Source organism: Mustela erminea, chromosome 1 (genome assembly GCF_009829155.1).
Source record: "Mustela erminea isolate mMusErm1 chromosome 1, mMusErm1.Pri, whole genome shotgun sequence".
NCBI classification, from domain to species: Eukaryota; Metazoa; Chordata; class Mammalia; order Carnivora; family Mustelidae; genus Mustela; species Mustela erminea.
This window is the reverse complement of record NC_045614.1, coordinates 165,143,179-165,167,130: the sequence shown is the minus strand read 5'-3', so window position 1 is coordinate 165,167,130 and position 23,952 is coordinate 165,143,179. Positions and strand designations below refer to the sequence as shown.

The window sequence follows — 23,952 nt, the reverse complement described above, 5'->3', positions numbered from 1 at the left end:
ACACTGCCTCTAGACTGCTGGGGTGGCCCCATAAATAAATACTTTTAAATAGGCATTCATTTCCTTAAAATGGCAACTCGTGTTTAAGAGTAATATATTCCTTAAGAGGAAAGAAAACATTTTCATTTAAGCAAGACAAATCACTGCCAGACTTATATAATAAAACTATTTTCTAATTATGTGTACTCTCGATTTTAAAAACTCACTTCGAACAAAGAAAAATTATTCAGCCAGTGAAAAAACAGTCCATGTCACCATCATTATTTAAGTCAAGTTTTATTTGCCAGTTACTAAAAACTACTGAAACTACCAATGTGCTTTTAAACAAAGTATAATTGGACTTATAGGGGATGGGAGAGGAAAGGTACGTAGTAATTCATTCTGCAGCTTATAAACCAATAGGGGGGGTTGCAGTTTGCCTGTAAGTAGACGGAAGGAGCATTTCAGGTAACTTCTTTTGCCTCAAAGGTCAACTGAAACTGAGTGGCTTCCAAAAAATGCCTTTGATTACCAATCATCTATAAATGAAACTGAAAGCAAAATCAAACTTCAGGACAAATAAACACACATCTGTGACTGTTTTACTCATTTTGAATTCTAAATTCAGTCTCTCAAATACCCTGGTTGATAATGACTTGTGTTCTGAGACGGTTATGGTATTTTCATACCTGCCTTTTTAAAAACTACATATTAAACACACAAAATCCACTGTATCTTATAACAAATGCTATCACTTTCTGTTTTATAGTCAACACTTCACAGAACTCAAATGTATAATGCTTCTATTGTGCTTTTTTTCAGGTTATTATTAAGTACAATGAAATACTATAAATTGTGAATTCTGTGACCATGTAGGGAATTGAGCACATTAATACTGCATGTAAATGAGTGCTAATTATATGTGACTTAACTATTATTAAACAAGGCCTAGCCCCAAAAGTACCATTATAGCAGTTCTTTCCCATCTGCTTGAAAACAGGACCACTGCTTTTTAATATATGATTTACATTTTTTATTCTTCAGACTAGCTTTGATGCCAGCAGCCTGAATTCGTGATCTTTTATTACTAATTTGTAATTTGGTCCAATACGTAGACTTTCTGATCATACAACAGGTTTCCGAAAGCAGTATTTTCGCTATAGTAATAGTAAGGGCAACAAGCCATTAATGATGATGACAAGAAATAGTACCTTATCTAATGATCAGCTCTTTATAATAAAGATATCATCAACAACTCCAACAACCCAGGATGTTTCAGAGATTGGAGAAAGTGGTAAGCAAAGATTTAAGGGCATAATGGAAATGGCTTGAAATTACAAACGTTTATAAATGGCACAGTGAGGCTAATAATCAGTTTAAAATCCAATTAATTTAGCATTCTAGAATTAAATGTAACAATTGCGTCTGCTACTCAAATTCAATACTGAATCTTACAAAAAGTTCACATAAGACTGTATAGATGTAAAGCACGACAAGCACTGTAGAACCACGAAAATTCCTATTCCTTACTTTTTACAGACGAAGCACACGTTGGGCGGGGGGGAAGCATAATGGATTCCAAATGGGGGGGGGGCAACCGCCTTTGGTATTGAAAGACACCAAATCCCACGCTGTTGCAAATACGTTTTGACTGGAGGGTATAGTCTTCATATTTCAAGCGAAATCTGGATTACTATTAAAACGGTTCACCCAAATAAAGTGGAAAAATTTGAACGTACAATTTGGACTGTATTAAAGTGGTTGATAGGGCGTGGGGGGTAGTTGAGTTTTCAGGTAGCTTATTTCTAGGGTTAAAAAAAAAAAAAAGGCGGCCAGAAGATTCTTCTGATTAAATGCTTGGTTGGAAATGCAACTTAATTGTTCCTTTACGTTTCTTTAACTCTATATTCATGTAGGAGGGCAAACAGGAGAAATCCCGTCTTGCAGACTTCTCCAAAATGCGCACTTCTATCGCAAGAGGCCCGGGCCCTCCCACTCTCCCTCCTTCATCCCCAAATGCGTTTGAGCACCGAGGAGGAAGAGGGGTGCAAAAGAGGGGGGCCCCTAACAGTTGCCAACCCTCGCCTCTGATCGCGCCCTTTCTCTCTACAGTTAATTTCTGCGTGAGATGCACGGCTCAGAACCTTCCTCGGTGTGCATCTGGAGGTGGAGTACGGGGGAAGGAGATAAACCCCGCTCTCACCCTGGGGGAAGAGGAAGAGGAGGGAAAGGAAGGAAGGGGGCGCAGGATTACCCTCGGGCCCTCCTACGTTCGCACCCGGAGCGAGCAGGGCCCGCGCGTCCCGCGCTCTGACGACCCTCTCCAGAGCGCCGCCGGGCCAGCCGGGGCGCAGCCCACACACCCGCGGGGGCGCCTCGGGGGCGGCGAAACACGAGCCTCCGAGCCCGGAGAGAGGGGCCACTCACCGCAGCTCGCCGAGCCCAGCAGCAGCACCACCAGGGGCAACATCTCAGCGGCCGCCGCGGGGTCGCCGCCGGCGCCGCCGCAGGTGTCTCGAGCAGCCGCCGCAGCTGTTACTGGCAGGATCGGCCGCCTCCGCCGTCACGGGCAGGACCGGACGCCGCCGTCCGTCACAAGCAGGACCCGCCGCCCAGGCTGCCTGGCCGCGCGCACGCGCGCTCCTGCCACCCCACGCCCGCTCCCCCCGCTTCTCCCGCCGCGCGAGCCGCGCACGCGCACGCGCCCCCGCCCCGCCGCCGGGACTGTTGACGCGACGCCCTCCTGCCTTGCGGGCTCCAGTCTCCGCTCCAGTCCGCGCCGACGAGGCCTGGATCCGAGTCCCACCCAGGGGCACGCGCCGGACGCGCCGGTCACGTCCCGTCATCCCCCCCAGCCCCCAGCCCCCAGCCCCGCGGTCTGTGTGCCAGCCCGCCTCAGGAGGCTGAGGGCTGAGCGTGTGTGCGAACGCTCACCGGGGACTTCCTTGCACCCGCCCTGTCCGCGGATCCCTCCCGCCCCTCACACGGTCCCGGGCCCCGTAGCCTCCGTGCGCCGGTGCTCTCCCGCTTCTCACTCCCACCCTCACGCGTCGGGAGCGCCACTCGGTGCTGCTCCCTCCGACCTGGGCGCCTCGGCCTGCGCGAGCCCCCGCGCTCTCTCCCCTCCCGGGTCCGACGTCCGCCCGCGCGTCGACCCTGCGGCTCCCGAGCCCCCACCTCTGGCCGCGCCCCCTAAACACCGTCCCTCGACCCCCGGCGCGGGGCGCGTGGGGCGTCGCTACGCCTCCCAGCGGTCGGGGAGCCGCGGGGGCTTCGCTGAGGGCCGGGCGGCGGCCGGGCCTGTCCGCAGCGAGCTCCCGCTCGGCCTGGGGGCGAGGGGGGGGGGTGCTGCCGTCCGCGGTTCAGCGAGCTCCTGCCGCCCCCTGGGATGTTGTTTCCGCTGCGGTTGTGGGCTCCCGGCGCTCTTTCTCGCCTTGCGCGTTAGTAGTTTCCTTCCTCAAACAGCTCGGCCGGCCGTGGAGGTAAACATGTTTGGGTGTGGTTAACGCCGAGCTCCCGAGCCCCCGGGGGCAATCAGGCAGGCCTGTACACCTTGGCCGGACACACGGACACGCTCAGGCCATCCCTTCCAGGACCCTCCTGGAGCCCAGTGAGTGACAGCAACTCGCACAGCCCTCTACAGTGTGGGGTTAGCATGCTTGAAAAATGGGTTTGAAATGTGAACAGGGACTTTGTCTCCCTGAATCACACAGGACACATCATTCTTCCTGAAGCAAAAGCTCTACCTTTAACACTTACCCTAAATGATGAACTCTCTTGTCAAAAAGTCAGGCTCCGGCGGCTACTCTAATGGAGTGCGTATCTGTCTGCTCCCTTGGTTGTTTTTCTCTTACACGGTGGAAAAGAAAGCAGTGTCCCACCACAATATCCCACGTCTCCAAATCCTCTTCCCGTGGTGACTGCTCCATTGCACCCCATCCCCGTGTAATAAAATCCAGGAAATAAAATTGCCCCCTCTGACACTATAACGGTATGTTGTATACTTGTGTGACTTTTCCCTATAATTATTTTGTTGTGTAAACCTCAATTCTTTCAAATCAGAGAACATTTTAAGTATTCCCTCCTCTAAGACTTCCTGTTGAGCTGTGAAAACAGAAGGGGTTTAATAAATGTGTGGATGTGACTTGAGGCAACCGTTGTTCCAGTGAAATTTGATTGTTTTTTAATGATTAGAAAAAGAAAGAAAAACAATCGCCTAGCAGATATCTCACTAAAACAATGGTTAATAATTATGGTGGTAATCATTTGAATGGCAGCCTTGACACCCTGAGGCTACCAAAGGGACTGATGGATTCTCCTCCAACTGCTGCTTATATGGATACAAAAGAATCATCCACCAGACGTTGAGCATTCAGGACATTGTGTATCACAGAGCAGCTGGTTGCCTAAATAAGGCTGTCAGCTGTCCCTGGGACCAACCGACCCCCCTAAAGCTGAAGAGTGACTGGGAAGGACTGTCCCCAGTCTTCAGAGGTAGAGACGGAGGGATGCTCTGTTTCATACTGGGAGCCGCTGAGGCTGTGTGCTTAATGTAGCTCTGTGCAGAAAATGCAGTAGGCTTAAGTTAGGTGAATGAGAGGCCACCTGGGTGAACATCTCTACTCTTGGGAATGTGTTTTGATGGTGGAGCAAGAGGAGGCCTATTCCAGGAGAGAGAATCCAGATCTCTCTTAGACAACCTTGGGCTCCTATCTCCAGTATCTAATAACCACCTTACATTTATGTTTCTCCTTTAATGCTCCCAAGCATTTTAATTTGGATTTTGAGTTCATCTGATCTTTATGTAAGGGTTCTTTTGTTTTTTATTTTTTGGTGGGGTAAGGGAGGGTAGAAGGCAAGAGAGTAATATATATTAGAATGTTTTGAACAGAGGTAATACACATTGGATTTATCACCTAAGTAAACCTTTGTAACAGCCTTGGAATGGACATTATGATCTCCATTTTAGCAATGAGGAAACAAAGGGAGAGAGGGTTAATGAGCTTTTTGCCCACACTTACATGTGATACTTCTCTGACTTTCACTTACATCTATCTTCCTTGTCCTCTTTTTTACATCCTCCAAGAAGTCTTTCTCAATCTTACTTTTCCTCTTTCCTATAATTCTCCACACTTAGAGGGTCCAATTACTTCTTCCATTACACTGTGTTCATGCTGCTAATAAAATGTGTCAATACATATTTCTTTCTACAAAACTGTCTCCTCTTCTGTCATGTTAGCTTGGAGAAAATGAATTTTTTCCTAGGTGTATTTGCATCTCCAAGGGTCTGGTACAGTTCCTGGTTGAGGCCTAAAGGCTCTGTGTACGTTGGCTCAATCAAGAAAAAACGGTGTGGTATGTAGCATATAAAAAATTATAGCCTAAGTTTGAATTACAGCTCTAGCCATGTACTACCAGGTGAACTTGTACAAGTTATTTAACCTTTCTAAGCCCTAGTTCCCTCTTTTGTAAAGCTAGCTGATGAAAATGATAGAAATTAACTCTGAATTACCTGGAGAGTATAAGTGAACACTTTTACAGTTACATGGAGCAGTGTCTGCTCTACAGTGAGCACAATATTAGCTCTTATTATTACAATCTCTTTATAGTGGTTTATACAATCTCTTTATAGTGGTTCTCCTGAAACGGCAGTGAAGATTATTGTCAAAAGGATCACCAGTTGCTGATCTGGAGCCTTAAAGAAGTACTGGGACTTGGCGAAGTGTCTACAGTTTGATTCAAGCTAGAGGCACAGGTCTGTGCCCAGTGGGTAGCCCTTAATCCTCTTGCTTTTCTGCACACTTTGTTAGTGACTGAATGCTGAGTGGCCCACATCTCTGACACCTGGCTCTGGGCCCAGTGTCCTAGGGTGTTATTTCAACTTGACCTAGTTATTAAAGCACAGGAGCTCCAGTCATCAAATAAAATAGTGTAGCAAGGAGGGTCTGTGCTCTCTGGTAAGGACTAGGTTTGGATGGTTAGGCAACTGGAAGATACTGACATGTGGCTGGAGAGATGGATTTGGCTTAGGGAAACAGAAGGAAGGCTTTAGCAGCAGGAAATGATCTTCTTCCTAGCCTGTGCTTCAATTAGAAGCAAATATTAGAAATAGAAACTGCTTCCAGGTAGGAGGGCAGCAGGACTGAGGGTTCCAGGTAAGAAATATCCTACCAGAGAGATGACAGTCAGCTCTAGTGTAAATTTCCTTCTGGATGTCAGATGTGCATAGGCTTGTTTTGCCTAAGTCCAGAGAAACACAGCATTTCCTGCTCCTACTCCTCCTGCTGTTGCTGCTGGAGGCTACTCATGTAGGGGGCCCACACTCATGACAGCTGGAAAGCACTAGAGAAAGCCAGCTTCTAGGTTAGGTTGTAAAATCACGGCAGGCTTATTTCTTTGAGAGCACGTAATGTTTGGGGTCCTGGGAAGGCCCCTCCATATCTTGCCTAACTCTCCTCTTCGAGAGCAGATAACATACATATAGTAGGCACATACTATGCAGCAAGACCTCACGGTACTAGTGAATTTATTTTCTATTGCTGCTAGAACAAATTACCACAAATTTAGGGGCTTAAAACAACACCCATTTATTATCTTACAGTTCCGTAGGTCGGAAGTCCACCGGACTCAGCGGGTTTCTTTGCTTCTTGTCTCATAAGGCTAAAATCAAGGCGTTGCCTGGGCTGCTTTCCCTTCTGGAGGCTCTAGGGGAGAATCCATTTCCAGGTTTATTCAGGCGGTTGGCAGAATTCAGTGCAGTCCCCATTTTCTTGCTGGCTGCTGTCTGGGGGTTGGGGTGCTGTTTACCATCTAGAGGCCTCTTTTGGGTTATTGTGTGTAGTCGCATCTGGTCTCTGAACAGGTCAGAGCAAGCAGTGGTATGTTAAATCCTTCTTATGCTGTCATGTCTCTTCTGCCTCCCCTTCTTGTGCCACATTTCTATAACTGACTCTTCTGCCTTCCTCTTCTACTTTTAAGTGTTCGAGTGATTAGATTGGGCCTTCAGGGGTAATCCAGGATAATCTCCCTATTTTAAGGCCTGTAACCTTAATCACATCCACAAACTCTCTTGTGCCATGTAAAGCAACATATTCACAGAGTCACAGGAATTAGGGCTTGGCAACCTTTGGGAGGCATTGCTCTGTACCGCAGTTAGGTTCTTTTCCTATTTATTCCCTAAATCTTCATAACGGCCCTGTAAGAGAACCCTGTTCATACCCACTGTGTACATGAAGAAGCTGAAGTTTGGAGAGATTGATACCACAGGCAAAAATGGTGGACTGGGGTTTGAATCTTTCTTCGGAGCTCACGCTCCTTCCTCTGGAGTGAGGGAGTATAGGGTGCAAAGCAGGTGTGTGATCTGTCACTGTCCCTGCACTTCCCCCTACTGAGTGCTGCTTCTCAGCCTACTTAGGGTGTCACCAAGGTGTCCACCAGATTTCCAGCTCTCCTCCCAGGTACAGGAGACATGTAGCCACTGGCTCTCCAAGAAAACTGATGGCATCCTCAAATACAGTGATTTGGAGTAGATTAATATACAAGGGTATATTAACATATATTGGGCAGGGCTCAAGGAATGGCCAAACGCTGTTAGCTAACAACAGCTGTACCCTCCCCGCCAGGGTGCCTGGTCTGGAGGTGCAAGGGGAAGAAATGGTTACCTGAGAGGAAGGAGAACCTGGAGGAGGGCTGCCTGGCAGGACACCCCAGGTGGAGGAACATAGTTACCACCAGCGTTGCGGACAGGAATGGGGACAAAGTAAGTGCTCCAACTTTACTCTCCTCCTACCCTCTGAGCTCCTGCTGCAGTTCAACCCGAAACCAGAGGGAAAGGAGGCCATTTGTATGGTTCGCAAAGCTTAGATTTCCAGGTGCAGAGCAGAGCAGAACTGATCGGAGGGCGAGGACCCAGCATTGCTGCACTGTCCCTCCCCATCCCCTTGCAGCTGGGTAGGAGGATGTCGCTTACTTTGCCCAGTGTACTGGTATCCTTGGGCTACAACCACAACGAGGGGACTTAAAACAGGGGAAATTTATTCTCTCATAGTTCTGGAGGCTAGAAGTCTGAAAATAAGGTGTCAACAGAGCCGTGTTTCCTCTGAAGGCCTAGCTAAGAATCCTTCCTTGCCTCTTTCCAGGTTTTGGTGGATCCTGGTGATGTGGTTATGGAGTGTTGTTGGGGTCCAGAGCTGATGGCGAAGACAAAATTCTTAGGATATCTTTGGCATGGAAAAGGATTTTTTTTTTTTAAAGCATGGGGACAAACCCCATGGTCAGAAGCACTTGCTGCTCGTGGCATGTGAGGAGTGGCTGATTACGTACCTGAGAGTTGGGGGAAGGTAAGGACAAAAGTAGGTGTCTAAAAGGACTTTCATATGCTAAAGAAGACTCTCGGAATACTGGAGGCCTGGCTACTGTCAAGCAAATGTGTTCCCTCTCACCCCCTACTAGTAAGGCATTAACATTAAGCAGTTGGAAATCTTCTGGGGGAATATTATATTCTCTGCCTATTTCAACTATTTGTCAATGGGCTGCAGGTTATAAAGAAATTTAATTTTATTTACCTTCCTTCCAGTCTCTGTTTTCCACACCACTGTGGAGGGGATGGTGATGTTAGGCCCCCAGGAAATTGAGTCTATGGGTTTCTGAAAGTTAGGCTATTGATAAAAATGCTTTTGCCTTATAAATCCCTAAGACATTTGTAAACTGATGGTGGGGCACCTGGGCGGCTCAGTGGGTTACAGCCTCTGCCTTCGGCTCAGGTTATGATCTCAGGGTCCTGGGATGGAGCCCCGCTTCTTGGGCTCTCTGCTCAGCAGGTAGCCAACTCCCCACCTCCCCCCCCCCCCCTACTTTGATCGATCTCTCTCTCTCTCTCTCTCTGTCAAATAAATAAATAAATAAACAAACTTAAAAAAAAAAAAGACATTTGTAAACTGATGGAGACTAATCTCCTGTAGCATTGTGATCTCTATCAGTTAACTTTTTGGTTTCTTTTTTCCTTTCCCTTAGTTTTAGAGCGGCTAGGAATGCCTGAGGAATGTCACACATATTCCACCTGGGAGAGAAGGGGTGTGTAGGGTGTCAGCTTGTGCTTTGCCCTCAGTTTGTCACTGCTAATCCTTGGGGTTCCTTGGCTTGACCTGGGACATTCTAATCTCTGCCTCCCATCTTTCCATGGCCTTCTCTGTCACTGTGGCCCTCTTCTTCTTCTTATAAGGATACCAGTCATTTGATTCAGGGCCCACTCTAAATCCAGTGCGCTATCATTTCCAAACAGCTAAACAAATACATCTGCAAGGATCCTCTTTCAAAGTAAGATCACCGTCTGAGGATCCAGGAGTGGATGTGACTTTTGGGGGGGATACTGTTCAACCCATTGTCGCCCATAGTGTGTTACTTCGAGACAAAAGCATAAAACCTAGCATGTGATTTGCCATTCTTTCTTTCCCTCCACCATGGCAATCGGCAATGCTCCAGACAGTGGCTGCTCCCTCAGCCTGGGTCCTCGAGTAAGGATGAGGCAAAGCAGAGCCCTAGCTGACCTACAAAGAATACACAAGAATAGAAATAGATGTGTCATGTCTCCTGACAGATACCATCTACAGTATTTAATGACACAGTCAAGCTCTTCAGAAATATTCCCAGCAGCTAAGGTAGCTCCCCACTTCCTTTATTACATATAAAAACATCGTTGAACACTGGCATTAACCAAAACACTCCAAGTCCCAACTCCACTGGCAACATTTTATGCACTATTATTCCTCTTTGGGCAAGGTGTAGAAAGAAATGGATTTCAAATACTGTCTTTTGTATCCTTAGAGGGACAAGTTTTCAGCGGGGAGGGGAGAGGAGAGTGAAGGCTAGGGTCTGTGAATGTCCTTTGAAATGAGCTGCAGAGTCTCTGTCTGCATTTCAGGCTGATAGTCTCATCTCCAGTTTCAGAAGGGTTCCCCACCTGCAGTAGCCAGGAAGGTCTGCTGGGAAAGCTTTGTTCTCGGTCTAAACCAGGGCTCTCCACGTGTGCCCTCCCTTGCCTGTCTATGGCCACTTGTGCAATATCACTCAAGACGCCGTGCCCCATGAAGTTTGCTTATTGATGCTACATGAGTTCTCTGGGTACATCTGCCAATCTGCTCTTCTCTAATACTGGTCTAATTGCTATGGGTGTGGGCCAGCGGACTCAAACTATCATCAGATGGGCTTTAAAAGTGGAGTGGATAAACTAGGATCAAACTGCCAGACAAGACAGATGTACATATTTGGAATCCTGAAAAAGGTTGCCTGATTCCATGCTCCCGTGACCTCACGTATCTGTCTGTCTTGAATGGCAGCCTGGACTTGAAGGCTCCCATGTGCCAAGTACTGCTGTTGCAGCTGTGACTTCTACTCTCTCTTCCCCAACCATAGGCCCCATGAACCAAAACAGGAGGAGGAAAGGAGAAAGTTATAGAAACACTATGCTCATAGGAATAGTTCTCAAAGTGTGGCATTTGGGTCAGCAGCAGTTGCAGCCACTGGGAACTTGTTGGAAATGCAAGTTCATAGGCTGTATCCCAAACCTACGAAACCAGAAACTCTGGAGTGGGGTCTAGCAATCATCATTTCTGGGAGTCTTCCAGGCCATTCTGGCTTATACTAAAGAATGAGAGCCACTGGCTCGGGGCCTGACCTTGGAAGTCAGGTGGTAGGAGGTAAGCCATCTTGGTAACATTACATCAGCTGCTCTCTCTCCTTGGATTTGGGGGAAAAGACTTGCCCATAGTACAGTGGACAATCCCTGAGAACCCCAGTCATCTCCTGGCCTACGGGGATTTTGTATTAGCTGCAGGTCACACATGTTGGTCTGGCCTTGGCTGTGCCTGTGCCCAGAAGACAACCCAACAGCCGCAAGAGAAGTGTCTCCTGTGGAAGCAGGGTTTCTCTTAACATCTCAGAGTGCATATCCTACCTCCGTTCTGATCAAAAGCAACATGAACTTCTCAGTGGCTTGTGGATTACCTTAGTTCTATAGTTAGTGGGTTTACAAGTAGCATAAGAAATTGGTTTCATGGTAGGTTTATAAGCCTTTTTGTGTGTCCGTCGGGGTATTATGTATCTGAAATCTGGGCTAATCTTTGTGAATTTCCACTTAAGAGATGCCATTTTGATAAAACATGGAAGTCTTCCATGTGGTCACATAATCGTGTCTCTTTGTCTACAGAAGGAAGTAAATGAAATCAGGGATTCCCTGGAGGAATGACAGATCAGTACGCATTTCACTAGATGACAACTTCAGAGACAGCTACGTAGCAGTATGTGGAGCAGGGGAGAAACGAGTCCTACTCTACCGTCATTCAAAAGAAAATTATTTGTTCATTTTCGACAGCCATATGGGCTGGACCACCTGGAGCTGATTCTGAGGTAAGGAATCATCTTAATCTACTGTATCCTAGAAAGGTTAAGTAAGCAGCATTCTTACCCATGGGGTATGCATGAACGTGCCTTCTTCTGGAGATGGAAGAAGGGCTCTTGACGGGCAAGTCAGTCAGCTTTGCTATAGGAAGAGTTGTTGAGAAGATTCTCTTCATTGTCTCTGGTAGTCCTGGATGGCCTAAGAATGTCTACTGCTTCCCTTGCATAGCACAGATTCTTATGAATCAGACATTGGTTGTCGTTGGTATTATTTTTTGGTGCAAAGGTTGCCCTTCCCAACCTTTTCCTTCTCTCTGAACCTTCACTGTATTTTGGAGCATTGAAAATATGGCCCCAGAAGACCCATGGAGCATGCTTGTAATCTGTGCTCCAACAGTCATCTTGCCTCTTTGGGGACTGAGTACTAGGCCTATCCAGTTTCCTTTTCCTCCCCAAGCAGTGGCTTCGTGCCAGTGGGACTGCAAGCTAGATGAAAAGCTATCAAAGCACTAAGGGAAGGAATCGATAGTAATATATGTAAGTGTGTACATATATCACTAGTGACAGGCTCATTTCCATGCAAGTTAAGATGTTCTCACTGCCTCTAATTGACACTCTGTGTATCTGTGTGCACACATAATCTGAAGGGGATATACATGGCTGGATTCCTCCTATAGAGGCAAAGTGGACAGCTGCCGATGGGCTGTGATTTGATTTTGCTGGAGGGACCTTTCCATGACTACCCCAGCTGGCCCAGGCCTTTTGCCTGCTGGGAATTCCCACATCACTGGCCTCTTTGGATTGAGGCACTGAAAGTTGTTTAAATGCAAATTATTTTCTAGGAGGTAGAGACATTATTATTCATTAATATTTGGGCTTTAATGAGTTTATAAGCTTAGAAGAGAACAGGCCAGAGCCTTTTGGTAATAGAAGCCAGCGAGATATGTTTTAATGATGATAGGCAGAAAAGAAAAAAGCGAGATCTGAAATACTACAGAAACTATAACCAGAGACTCAAGGAATAGCAGAAGTCCTCTAGTTACATTGTGAGAAATAAGGTGGAGAAAGGAAAGTGGGTTAGTGGAAAATAAAATGCCCTCCACAAGTGCAGAGGTCATTTCTGCCTGACCTCCCTAGTGAGTCTCTCCTAAGCGGGCATGTTTATAGAAACCCTGGCTGAGATACCGATACATTTCACGTTTGCCGTGGCATCACTCCTTCTAAGGATTTATTCATTTATTCAAAAACAGCTGCTGAGCACCTAATACATGCCTAGGCACTAGGAAAACAAACCAGACAAAACTCTGCCCTCAAAGAGCTTGTATCTTAGTGGGAGGGCAGGGAGAGACAACAAGCAAAATAATAAGGGAGGGGGGTAAATTACGTGGAGGTAGAAGCTGTGAGGGAAAACTAAGTGGTGAGGAGGGTTGGGGAGGCAGTGCCTTTTTAAAGAAGGTGGTCAGAGAAGGCTCACTAGAAGGTGACATTTGAATAAAGAGTGAGTAAAGAGCGAGCAAGCCAGGCAAATGTCAACATGGATATCCTTTCTGGCAGAGGGGACAGTGTGTGTGAGGTCCCGCTGTAGGAGCCCGCCTGGCTTATTTGAGGAAGAGTGGGGGCTGGGGGAAGAAGAGAGGCATAGGAGCAGGGGAGCAGAGAGTGTGGCCACGGGAGAGTGAACACAGGCAGAGAGAGTGAACAGGGCAGACCAGCAGGGAATGAGAGCAGAACATCACGGCAGGGGCGGTTCACATGGGGCCAAGTCTCGGAGTCTGAGTGAGAGGCTTTCGAGCAGGGCAATGGTATTATCCACCTTTCACTTTAGTAGGCTATTTCAGGGGTTGTTCCCGAGACCTTAAAAGCCTTCAGGAGGCCACGAGATCTCTGTTGTAACTCCTTGATACTACTGTTGGAGCACAAGGTAACCCAATGAATACGGCTGTGTCCCTGTAAAAACCTTATTTACAAAACCAGATGGCAGGCCAGGTTTGGCACAAGCCGATCCTTGGGCTCCTGCAGGAGTCCACTGAAGAGACGAAAGTGGCTCAGACCAGGGCTGTGGCAACGGAGGTGTTGAGGAAGATGGCCCCTCTGTTTGGAAGGTAGAGCCCAGGGGATTTGCCTTGGGGCCAGATGTTGGGTGTGGCCAGATGACTCCAGGGGTTTGGGCCTGAGCAACTAGAGAAATGTAGGTGCCACTACTCCAGTGGGCTAACTGACAGAGAGGTTTGGTAGGGGAAGAGGGGCACGGGGGAGGGGTATCAGGAGTCCTTGGAACATGAAAATTGAAGATGCCTTTAGGATAAAGGAATTGAACTAGATGTTCCCTAACAGTCCTTCCAACTCTAATGTTCGATGATACCACGACTGTGAGGGAATTAACATCTACCCCAGTGGCTTCTGCTGTGAATGTGTTCTTCAGGGAGACCTTCCACGCTGCATTACTCCATCTTTCCCAAATGCAATTGGTGATTATGCTGGCTAGAGCTCAGTTGCTGGAAGGACGAAACACTGAAAGGGAGGCAACTGGCAGCTGAAACCAGCAGGGAGACTTGGAAGAGCAGCTTAAATGGTGTATGTGCCCGAGGAGGCGTTAAAGGGCTGGAGGCAAATGCCTGTGAATCTTAGTTTCCTGGAGGTTATTCATAATGGAGGGTTGTCAGCCGACCAGGCTAAGAATGTTCAGCTCATTTTCAGGAAAAAAAGCAAAGGATCGTCTTCAACTTCACCTCTGCTGCTGTCTCAGAATGACTACACTTCAGACCTGCTCACTGGCCCCCTACGCGTAGATAGCTCCAGCCGGCGATGCAGGCCCATTCTGGAGGGTCCCCCGGAGACCTGCAGGACACAGACAAGGTCTTTGTTATTGGCTTCTCCGGGCCATTTCCTCCCTCTTCTTTCTCATCTCTCCTCACTGGGAGATACGTCTCCTGTCTGCCCAAATTCTTTCTACCCAAGAAGTGGCTCTGTGCCAGTGGGGTTGTTTGCTGCGTGGAGAGCCGGCAAACCACTTCGGGAGTGAGCTGATAGTAATATATTTAGAATATGAGCATTTATCAGAAGCAGCAGATGGAGGCAGCAGAGTGGAGCTCCCAGAACTGAGGGCAGGGAGTGTTTCATTCAAGTGTAAGGCGTGTGCCTCCTAGACTCCGCTGGCACCAGCTCGTGAAACCAGCAAAGAGGAGGAAGAAAACAAAGAAAGGCCACCTTTGAGCTAGGTCTGAGAGGTTACAGCTTTCCCTGACCAGGAATCTTCAGGGCCTCAAAGACTGCATTCAGTCTGGAATAGGAAGGAAAACCCTTTGCAGTTGCTTTCCCTAACGTTTGTTACTTCCCTAAAGCTGAGCAATTTTAATAAAAATTCTGAAGCTCAGAATAAATGGAAAGAGAGACCATTCATTTATGTACGCATGGATTAATGCATTTTACAAACATTTGTTACATGCCTCAGACATGCCAGGAGCCATGGAATATTCTGGGACAGAGAAGAACCAGGAAGATATATATGTTGTAATTCTTAACTATTAGAACTGTCAAAAGTATTTTAGTCTTAATTTTTTACCACCATTCCTACAACCAACCCTTAAAGATACAAATATATGCAAGACCTGTTCTATTAACTATTTGTACTGGAGAAGTATATTTTTTAGTGGTAAATTTCCTCAGGGCCTAAGTACCAAATTCAGCATGATAGTGGAGAAAAAAAAATCACATTAATTCCAAATCGCCTGTTTGAGCAGAGTACCATGATGAAGTCAGCCCATTTGGAGAGGCCAATTTTAACGGCGGATGTCAGGGAGGCTGTAGAAGGGCCCCAAGTCACCCAACAGAGGGCAGATAGGCGTACTCTTAAGAGTGAAACTTTGAGGAAATGCCAGTCTTCGGTTTTTGGTTTGTGGGGTTTTGTTTTGTTTTGTTTCTTTTGAGAGATTTTGAGAAGCGTCATCAGTGAATGAATCATACATTTCTTCATATTGCCTTTACACGAGAGTCCCAAAATGTGCATTGTTGCCCTATGATATATGGAAGATGTGGGTCCCAGATCACCTGGTGAGAATTAATCACCCCTTCCTTTGGTGCCACCAGGGAGACATAATGTCGCATTTAAATAGACCAAGTTTTGTACTTAGCTCTTTCTCATGACGCATCGTAGATTACTCAAAGGAACGTGCAGCTTAATGCCTGACATACAACTGGAACTGAATACATCGAATGAAAGAATAAAGAATATAGAAATAGTTGCAGTTATAAAGAAGAAAAAAGAGAGATTACCAAATGTCCATTTTTATCCTATTGTCTACAGGGTGAGATAGGTATATTAGAAAACATTCAGTTATTATGGATGGGAGTGTCTCGAATCTAGCTGCTCCCAGAGCCATTTTTTAATTTTCTTTTTTGTTATTTACTTAACAACTTTTACTGAGCATTTACTCAGTTTCAGATTGGGTGATTCCCTGGAGTCATATGTCCCTGGAGGACATAAAAGGTGATTAAGAGACATTTCTGCCCTACACACCTGCCCTCCTGCACTTCAAAGGACTGGACCAGAACTATGTTCAGGGGAACTGAGACAGCACCGTTGAAGGATAGAGCCAGGGTAATGCCAGTGATGGAGAGGAAGACTGAGTAAACTGAAGTTTGAAGGAAGGCTTGGAGTGGATCTGGCAGACCAGCAGCTCTCAGCAGGAAAGGTGTTGTCCCCTCGGGAACTTTGGAAATCTCAGGGGTAGGGGTGGGGGGTTACTGATGGTCACTGATAGGAGGAGAGCCTAGTGGATAGAAGCCAGAGATGCTCTATGTCCTGGTGTGCATGGGTTAGTCCTACATGACAAAGACTTGGCCTGCATCCAACATCACATTTGAATGTCCCAACAGACATTCATGTAGATGAAAATCTGGTTATAATTATCTGAGCCTAAAACCTAACTCTTGTCATGTGTGAACACAAAGTATGTTTTGCACAGTTTTAATAAAAACTGAATTTTCCAAAAACATGACTCCCTTGTACATCAAAGGAAGATTGGGCTCTTTAGAACTTTGCCAAGAGTTGTTTGCCATGCTGAAAAGTCACATCACTGACTGTCTCATTGTTCATGGTATTTGTGTTACCAACACAACACACCTGAACTGGTCTTCATTTGTATCTGTCAGTCCCCAGTGATCCTGGGCAAACATTTCTTTACTTTGTTACGTCTTTGAGTATAATTGTGTGCCACCATTAACATATAAAACTATATGTTTTATTCCATATTACTTGTTTTTTTTACATTATTGTTAAAGTATTATATTGGATTTTTAAAATTATTAGCATAGATACATTATCACAACATTTAAAAAGGGCCGGTTACTTTTTTCAATACATAAAATGAGGGCATTGGGTCTCTAAGCCTAAGAGCCAGTGAGATGAACAAAGTAGGCAGAATGAGACTTCTATGCAATACTCTAAAACTTTAGTGTGTACAAGATCACCTGCTATCTTGTTAAAAAGCAGATACTGCGTCAGTAGGTCTGGGTGAAGCCTGAGAACCTGCATGTCTAACAAGCTCCCAGGTGATGCTGATGTTGTTCGCCCACGGACCACACTTTGAGTAGCAAAGTTCTAAACAAAGGGATTTGTAGGTACAAAAGTATGGAGCCCTGGAAGAGCTCTTCTGGGAAACAACCAGTAACTTGATATCGTCAAGCACAGAGTGCAAAGTGTTATGTGGTAGGAGATGAGGTTAGAGAGGAAGGCAGTCAGGGCAGTCAAGACCTTATCCGTCCTGTTCGTACTTCATTTTGTAGATGAAAGAGCACCTTGAAAGGAGTTTAAGTAGAGATACATAATGTAGAGCTCTCTGGCACCATGTGGGATAGCTCTGCTGGATGCAGGGAGTCAGTGAGGAGGCCTTTGCAGTTATGTTGCCTGAACATAGAAATAATGAGGACCTGAACTGAAGAAGCCATGGGAAAAGTGGAAGCAGGAAGATGGGCTTGCTCTTTGGGGTTAGGTCTACTGGGCCTTAGTAGCTGACTGAGTGTGGGCAGTGAAGGAGCAGGGGGATCAAGGAAGACTTGCAAGTTCCTGGCCTGAATGCTGCATATGGAATGCCATGGACAAGCACAGGGAGCAAAGGAGGCAGTGCAAGTGTAGGACCAAGGTTAAGGGAAATTGGCTTTTGGATAAATGAAATGAGGGTGCCTATCCTATTAAAAAACAGAAAGATGGCCAACTGGACTATGACGTGAGGACTTTTTTTAAGAGTGTATTTTGTTGTGGTTAAAAGAGAATCCTCGTGTACTGTTGGAGGGAATGTAAATTTGTGCAGCCACTGTGGAAAACAGTTTGGAGTTTCCACAAAAAATTGAAAATAGAACTACCATATGATCCAGCATCACACTTCTGAGTATAATCTCAAAGAAATTAAGATAAGGAGCTCAAAGAGATGTCAGCTCCATCATGCTCATTGCAGCATTTTTCGCAATAGTCAAGGCATGATGCAAACTAAGTGTCCATTAACGGATGACTACATTGTAAAAAATGTGGTATAAACAGACTATATTCTACATTCTATATCTATATTCTATATTCTCTATATATTCCATATTCTCTATATATATACTAAATTCTATTTCTATATTCTATTTATAGAATATTCTATAAATAGAATATTTTTCAGCCTTAAAAAAGAAGGAATGCTTTCATTGCAACAGCATGGATGAACCTGGAGGGCATTTTACTAAGCCAAGTAAGCCAGATATGGAAGACAAATAATCCATGATACCATGTATATGAGGAATCTGATAGGGTCAAACTCATAAAACAGAGTGCAGAATGGTAGTTGCCAGCTGGGGAGAGGCTGAAACAGAGAGGTAATGTTAAGGGACATAAAGTTTTGGTTATGTGAAATGACTAAGTCCTGGAGACCTACAGTACAGCCAAGGGCTTATTGTCAATGATACTGAATTGTACTTTTAAAAATTTGCTGAAAGGGTAGCTCTTAACTGTTCTTATCACAAAGAAAGATAATAATAAGAGGGCAGGAGAAAACTTTTGGAGGTAATGGATATGTTTATGGCATAGATGGTTTCATGGATATATATACCTATCTCCAAAGTCATCATGAAGTACACATTAATTATGGACACCTCTTTGTGTGTCAGTCACACCACAATAAAATGGTTTGGAAAACAGTGGATTATATTTCACCCTAAGCTGGACAGCTATGCTCATTTGCCATACTCCAGTGGATTTCTGAGTGAGGTAGACAAGAAACATGGGCAATATCTCTAAGCTCCATGGTTGTCCAAACCAGGATGAGAAGAAAGGGGGAAGTTTGAACATATTTATTTTATTATGGAAAGTGACTTAAATATTATAATCATCTGGATGTCAGAGAGAAGTAGACACAGGTGGAATAAATTTCCTGCTTCCCAGGGTTACTATATCCCCTCTCCCCACAGTTCATATTTACTGGCATGGCAGTAAGTCTGAGGAGGTCCTGTGAGGTCATGGGCCTGGCATCTTGTATTTAATTGTGTCAAACTCCGTAAACATTATGAACAGCTAGTCTTCATTGAGCACTGGGGGCCCATCCTTGAGTACAGTCTTCAATTTGTCTCATTCTTTTTTCACAGTAATCCTAGGAAAAAATTTTATACATGGGAAAACTGAAGCGTATAGAGGTCTGGTAATTTGCCCAAGGTCACCCAGAGAGAAGAAATGAAAAATCTAGCCTTGAAGCCCCCATTTTTTTTCTCATTCATGCTAGAGTTCATTTCCTTTAACCTCTCCCAGTCCCACTGCAGTAACAGCTGTCCCTCTACCGTCCCATGCTGTAACACCCTTCTGCACACACTGAGCAGTACTGCTTGGAACCTTCCTTTTGGATACTTAGCTGTCAAAGACTTCCCTGGTTTTCTGTCAAAATTCTACCCATTGTATCTGTGAAGACTCTTCGGAGCCTCCTGACTGGTTGACCCGTACACACTTCCCCCTCGTGCGTGTGTCATGTTGCACTACAATCATGTGTATATACGTCCCTCCCTCTCTGCAGGCTGTGCGCTCCTGAAGGACAGACCTGTATCTTAGCACTCTCCTCTCTGTGTGGTGCCCATTGCTGTCCAGGAAGGGCTTTTGAACTGAAGTGGTGTGTATAGTTATTAGTGGGTTCTCAGTAAATTTTATGGGGTGGTTATAGTACCTGGGAAGTACAAACCAGTTTCTAAAGAAAGTAGACACTAGCAATGGGCCAAAAAGGTCACTCGGAAAATCACAGTCTCTTAACAGATTATTTATGTATAAAAGTTTTTATGAAAAATGGGTTTCCCAATGAACTTATTCCTCTCCTGTAATCTCTTACCATTAACATTAGGTTTAATTATTTAGGGGTACCTGGCTGGTCCAGTCAGAAGAGTGTGCCACTCTTGATCTGGGGTCCATGAATTTAAGCCCCACATTGGGTGTAGAGATTACTATAAAAATAAAGAAATAAACTTCAAAAAGATTAGGCTTAATTTGAATTTAGTTTATTGGGAGCCAATATTTAATATAAAATCTAATTTTTATTAGAGTTTTTAAAATAAATAATAGCATTTAATATCTACCAATGGCGCTTCATGTAAGAGCATTTTTTAACATAATTAATCTATAAATAAACTGTGGTGGAAAAATTACTCTACCTACAACTCTACACCTTCATCAGGTTTTAGGTCTATTCTTTATCCTTGATTTTCTTTGTCCTGCTCATATCCTCAGATTTTTTTCTTTTTCTTCCTGTTATTTCTTCAGTGAGGTTTCTGTGAAAGAAGGTGGACTTTCTTGAGGCCTACAGTAAAGCAAGGGAAATCATCATTGACTTCAGGAAAAGAGGCAAAATATGGTTACTTTTAAAACACAGAAAGACATAAAAGTATCTACAAATAAACATATTTGGGTTTGAATATGAAATTCCATTTCTGTGTAGCCTGTATTTATTATAAATTAACCAATGTTTAAAACATCTAGAATGCTATCTGTTCTAGCTTTTGTGATTAAGAAGGGGTTCTGGAGGGTATTATGCTAAATGAAATAAGTCAATCAGAAAAAGACAATTATCATATGGTTTCACTCATGTGGACCAAGGAATAGCATAGAGGATCATAGGGGTTGGGAGGGAAAACTGAATGGGAAGCAAGCAGAGAGGGTGACAAACCATGAGAGACTCTTGATCCCCAGAAACAAACTGAGGGTTGTGAAGGGGGAGTTGGGTGGGGGAAGGGGTAAGTTGGTGATGGGCATTAAGGAGGGCACGTGAAGTGATGAACACTGGGTCTTACATACAACTGAAGAACCGTTGACCATTATGTCAAAAAACTAATGATGTATGATATTGCGGGTAATTGAATTTAAATAAAAAAATAAGATTTTTTTTTTTTAAAGAAGAGATTTTGGAATGGGACACACACACACGCACGCATGTACACATACTTCTATCTCCTGAAACTGCTGCATTAGTTAGACTCTCAGGGAACATTCAGATAACCTCAGCTAATATAAGTCTATGATAAAACCATGTTTCTCAGACTGAGGTCGTCCTACCTCAGAGGATGATGTGAGTTATTGGCCAGGAGTTATGGGAAGGAATGGAGAAAATAAGAAGTGGTGTATCTCCCGAAGTTGTTAATTTAAACCAATGGGTTAAACTTTATTTTTCTGTAGGAACTAGTACAGATCTCTAAAAGAGGAGAATGCAAATTTTTCATGAAATTTTAAAGATAAAAATACCATGGGACGGCAAAGGAACGTTGAACTGATGATAAACTGCTTGGGCTGGGTCCCAGACTGCTAGTAGTACATTCTTTTCTTTTCTGTTTCTTTGGTTATATGGAAAAGTCAGAGAGGTATTGTGTAGGATTTACATAGAAATAAGTGCAATAGTAAGAGCTGCACAATGGTGGTTGTTTGAGATTGGAATGTTGTTCAAAGAACAGAGTTAGCTGAAAACATCTCAGACAGCTCTGGCAAATGAATGACCTTGACCTACCCCAACAACTGAATGCTTCCACTTCTGCTCTTAGGTATCACTCTGGCAAAGGGTCAGTATGTCTGTTTTGGCAGTTCCTACTCCCACCAGCCAACTGTGCTCCTCCTTCCTTGCCATTTATTTTGGTTTCTACTTCCTCATGGCTTTTGCCTACTAATAATTTAGGTCTATCTGGTAGTCTTTCATAGCCTACATGGCTTACTTTCTGTGTATCTTTTGCCTCTGCTCCATCTTCCAAATGCCCAAACTGGTTTGTGTATTAAATATAAAACTCCCCCAGAGAGGGAATACAATCCCTTCAATTAATCACCATGGTCTCTATTTTGACATAGATTTTTGGGACAAGCTGCCTCCCCGAACACCAGCCAACCTCCGTGATGTTTTCCCTGGAGTTCAGTTTCTACTTCTGGTAAGGCTGGCTGTTGTTGTGTCAGTGGAATGACACAGTATAAGGAGTGAAATTATGTCAGCCTAAGGATTCACCATAGTTGGGTTTTTCTCTGTGGGATTGTGGAAGTGTGACATGGCCATTCTGACTCCTGCCTTTTCCAAAACAGTCCCTCTAAAAGATGTCAGAAACAGATTCCTTTGGAAGGATGAATAACTGATATAACCAGATAAAAGTCTGAAGGCTTTTCATGGCAACCAAAGTTCTTGGTAAACTTATGTAGAAATTTAAAGAATGGAATCTTTGAAAAGGGCACCTGTGTAAGGCAAGTATCCTTTCTTCTTCTTATTATTATTTTTTTTGTATTTCAATTACAGAGGGTTGAGTTAAACATACTGCTTACTTCCTAGCCCACCCCCACCACTGGTCCATGCTAGACCTCCCTTGATTGATTTAGTAATTGGAATCCTCTCTTTTAACTTACTGTTAGAATTCATCTCTAAAAGGAACAGCCCATACCATATTTAGTTTAAATTTTTCTTGCATTAAACTAAAAAGAACTTTCCTATAACTTTGTCCCAGTGTTTTTGGGTCAGTCCTAGGGAACTGCACAGAATGATCAGTTCCTTCCTCAACAACTCAGTAGCTTTTCAGTCTCATAAAGTCAGCTCTCATGACTTGTGAATGTTCATTTTACTATGTGAAACATATCCTGTTCTTAATTCTTCATAGGATGTGGGTCAAAAACAATTTACTACCTTCCCTTTAGACTACATTTTAGTTACCTTCCCTTGGACACACTGTAGTTTGACAATGTCTTTTTAAAAATTTAAATACTTTAAAAATAGATGTGCTCTACCAATGCAAAATATGATGGGTGCAACCTTGCCTCTCTATTCCTTAATTTCAGTTTCTATTAATGCACCCTAAAATTTGTACAAGTTTTTTAAAATAATATCACATTTTTGACTCTCATTGAACTTTAAATCTTTTTCAAGTGAATTGCTGTCAGTTCAGAGCTTTCCTACCTTGTATTTAAGTAGTTGATTCTTTGAACTTAGATGCACAACTTAACATTTAACCCTATTAAGTTGTATATTGTTAATTTCATCCCATCCTTCTCCTTTGTCAAGGTCTTTTTCAAGTTTGATTCTTTAATGTGGTTTATCAGATTTTCCCTCAACTATGTGTCATCTACAAATTAGATAGGCAAAATTTATATCAGAGTTCACCTAATTCGCTGATTAATATGTTTAAGATTTCAGAACAGAGGGTAGAGAACTTTAGTGTGGTTCTCAAACTTTAGTGTACAAGAGAATTATTTGGGACATTTATTAAACATGCAGATTCCCAAGTCTCATTTCCAGAAATTTTGATTTAGTAAGTGTGGGATGAGACTCCAGGAATGTGCATTTCTAATGGGCACCCCATGTGCTCCTGATATATTTGGTCCCAGGTCAACTTTAGAAGCATTTTTAGAAATGTCCTTTGAGTCTAAGTTGACAGTAATGTGTTCGTTAATTTCAATAGGGTGGTTGTCTAGCCCAGTGCTGGATGCATGATTGATACTAAATGAGTGAGGGAAGGGGTGAAGGAATGATAGATGGGAAGGAAAGCTCAGGTAACAACCCAGCTTACATTTCTCCATTTTATTCACACAGCCAGTCTGATGGGCTCTTTTGAATACTTTGTTGTAATTAAATTATATCTTTTGATGTTCCCCACTGGGAAACGTGTATTATGCATGACCTATTCTTCATGAACATATGTTGTCTTCTAGTGATCATTGCTTTCCTTTCTGAGTGCGCACAGATTATGGATTTCTCTCCAGAATTTCATTGAGAATTAAAACCCAGAGATCTCCCTCTATTATATTCCTGCTTGACTTATAAGAAACTAGGGCATAGTTTTAGTGTCTGACTTATTTGCTCCCCTTCAGGCCATGTAGATTGTCTTTTCTGTTTTAATGTGTTTGCAAATAAATAAGTACCCAAGGAATAGACATTTCAACAAGGAGAGATTTCTTCCTTTCCCCAGAACTTATATTTTTGAAAACTTCTAAAATCCACAGAAAGACTCAAAGAATAGTACAGTGTTCTTTACCCAGATCAACAATTGTTAGCATATTGGTTTTTTTGTAACAAGCTATAACTGATAAGATTTTTTTTCCCCCTGAACCAGTTGGTC

At 44.1% G+C, this 23,952-nt stretch overlaps 2 protein-coding genes across 8 annotated transcripts in view; one reads left to right on the top strand and one right to left on the bottom strand.

Annotated features, from left to right (window-relative positions):
- CD47 (CD47 molecule) overlaps nucleotides 1-2,512 on the bottom strand; it is a 47,405-nt gene extending 44,893 nt beyond the window's left edge. For all 6 annotated transcript variants that reach the window (XR_004287245.1, XR_004287246.1, XM_032349930.1 and 3 more), the window contains exon 1: nucleotides 2,407-2,512. Coding sequence is in view for 4 of the 6 variants with exons in the window: in XM_032349930.1 (XP_032205821.1) it covers nucleotides 2,407-2,449 (43 nt within the window). In the remaining 2 variants the exon portion in view is untranslated. The remainder of the gene's footprint in view (nucleotides 1-2,406) is intronic.
- LOC116594473 (nascent polypeptide-associated complex subunit alpha, muscle-specific form-like) lies at nucleotides 1,872-22,063 on the top strand. Of its 2 annotated transcripts, XR_004287242.1 has the most exons (5): nucleotides 1,872-3,461; nucleotides 7,602-7,738; nucleotides 8,118-8,318; nucleotides 11,183-11,382; nucleotides 21,935-22,063. XR_004287242.1 is itself a non-coding variant. In XM_032349914.1 (3 exons), exons 1-2 carry the CDS (start codon nucleotides 1,938-1,940, stop codon nucleotides 7,701-7,703), a joined length of 1,626 nt encoding a protein of 541 aa, XP_032205805.1. In that variant the 5' UTR covers nucleotides 1,872-1,937; the 3' UTR covers nucleotides 7,704-7,738; nucleotides 8,118-8,471. The 2 variants fall into 2 exon arrangements, 1 of the variants encoding a protein (XP_032205805.1); XM_032349914.1 differs by lacking the exons at nucleotides 11,183-11,382; nucleotides 21,935-22,063 and having other exon boundaries at nucleotides 8,118-8,471.
- Nucleotides 22,064-23,952: the final 1,889 nt, after the last annotated feature.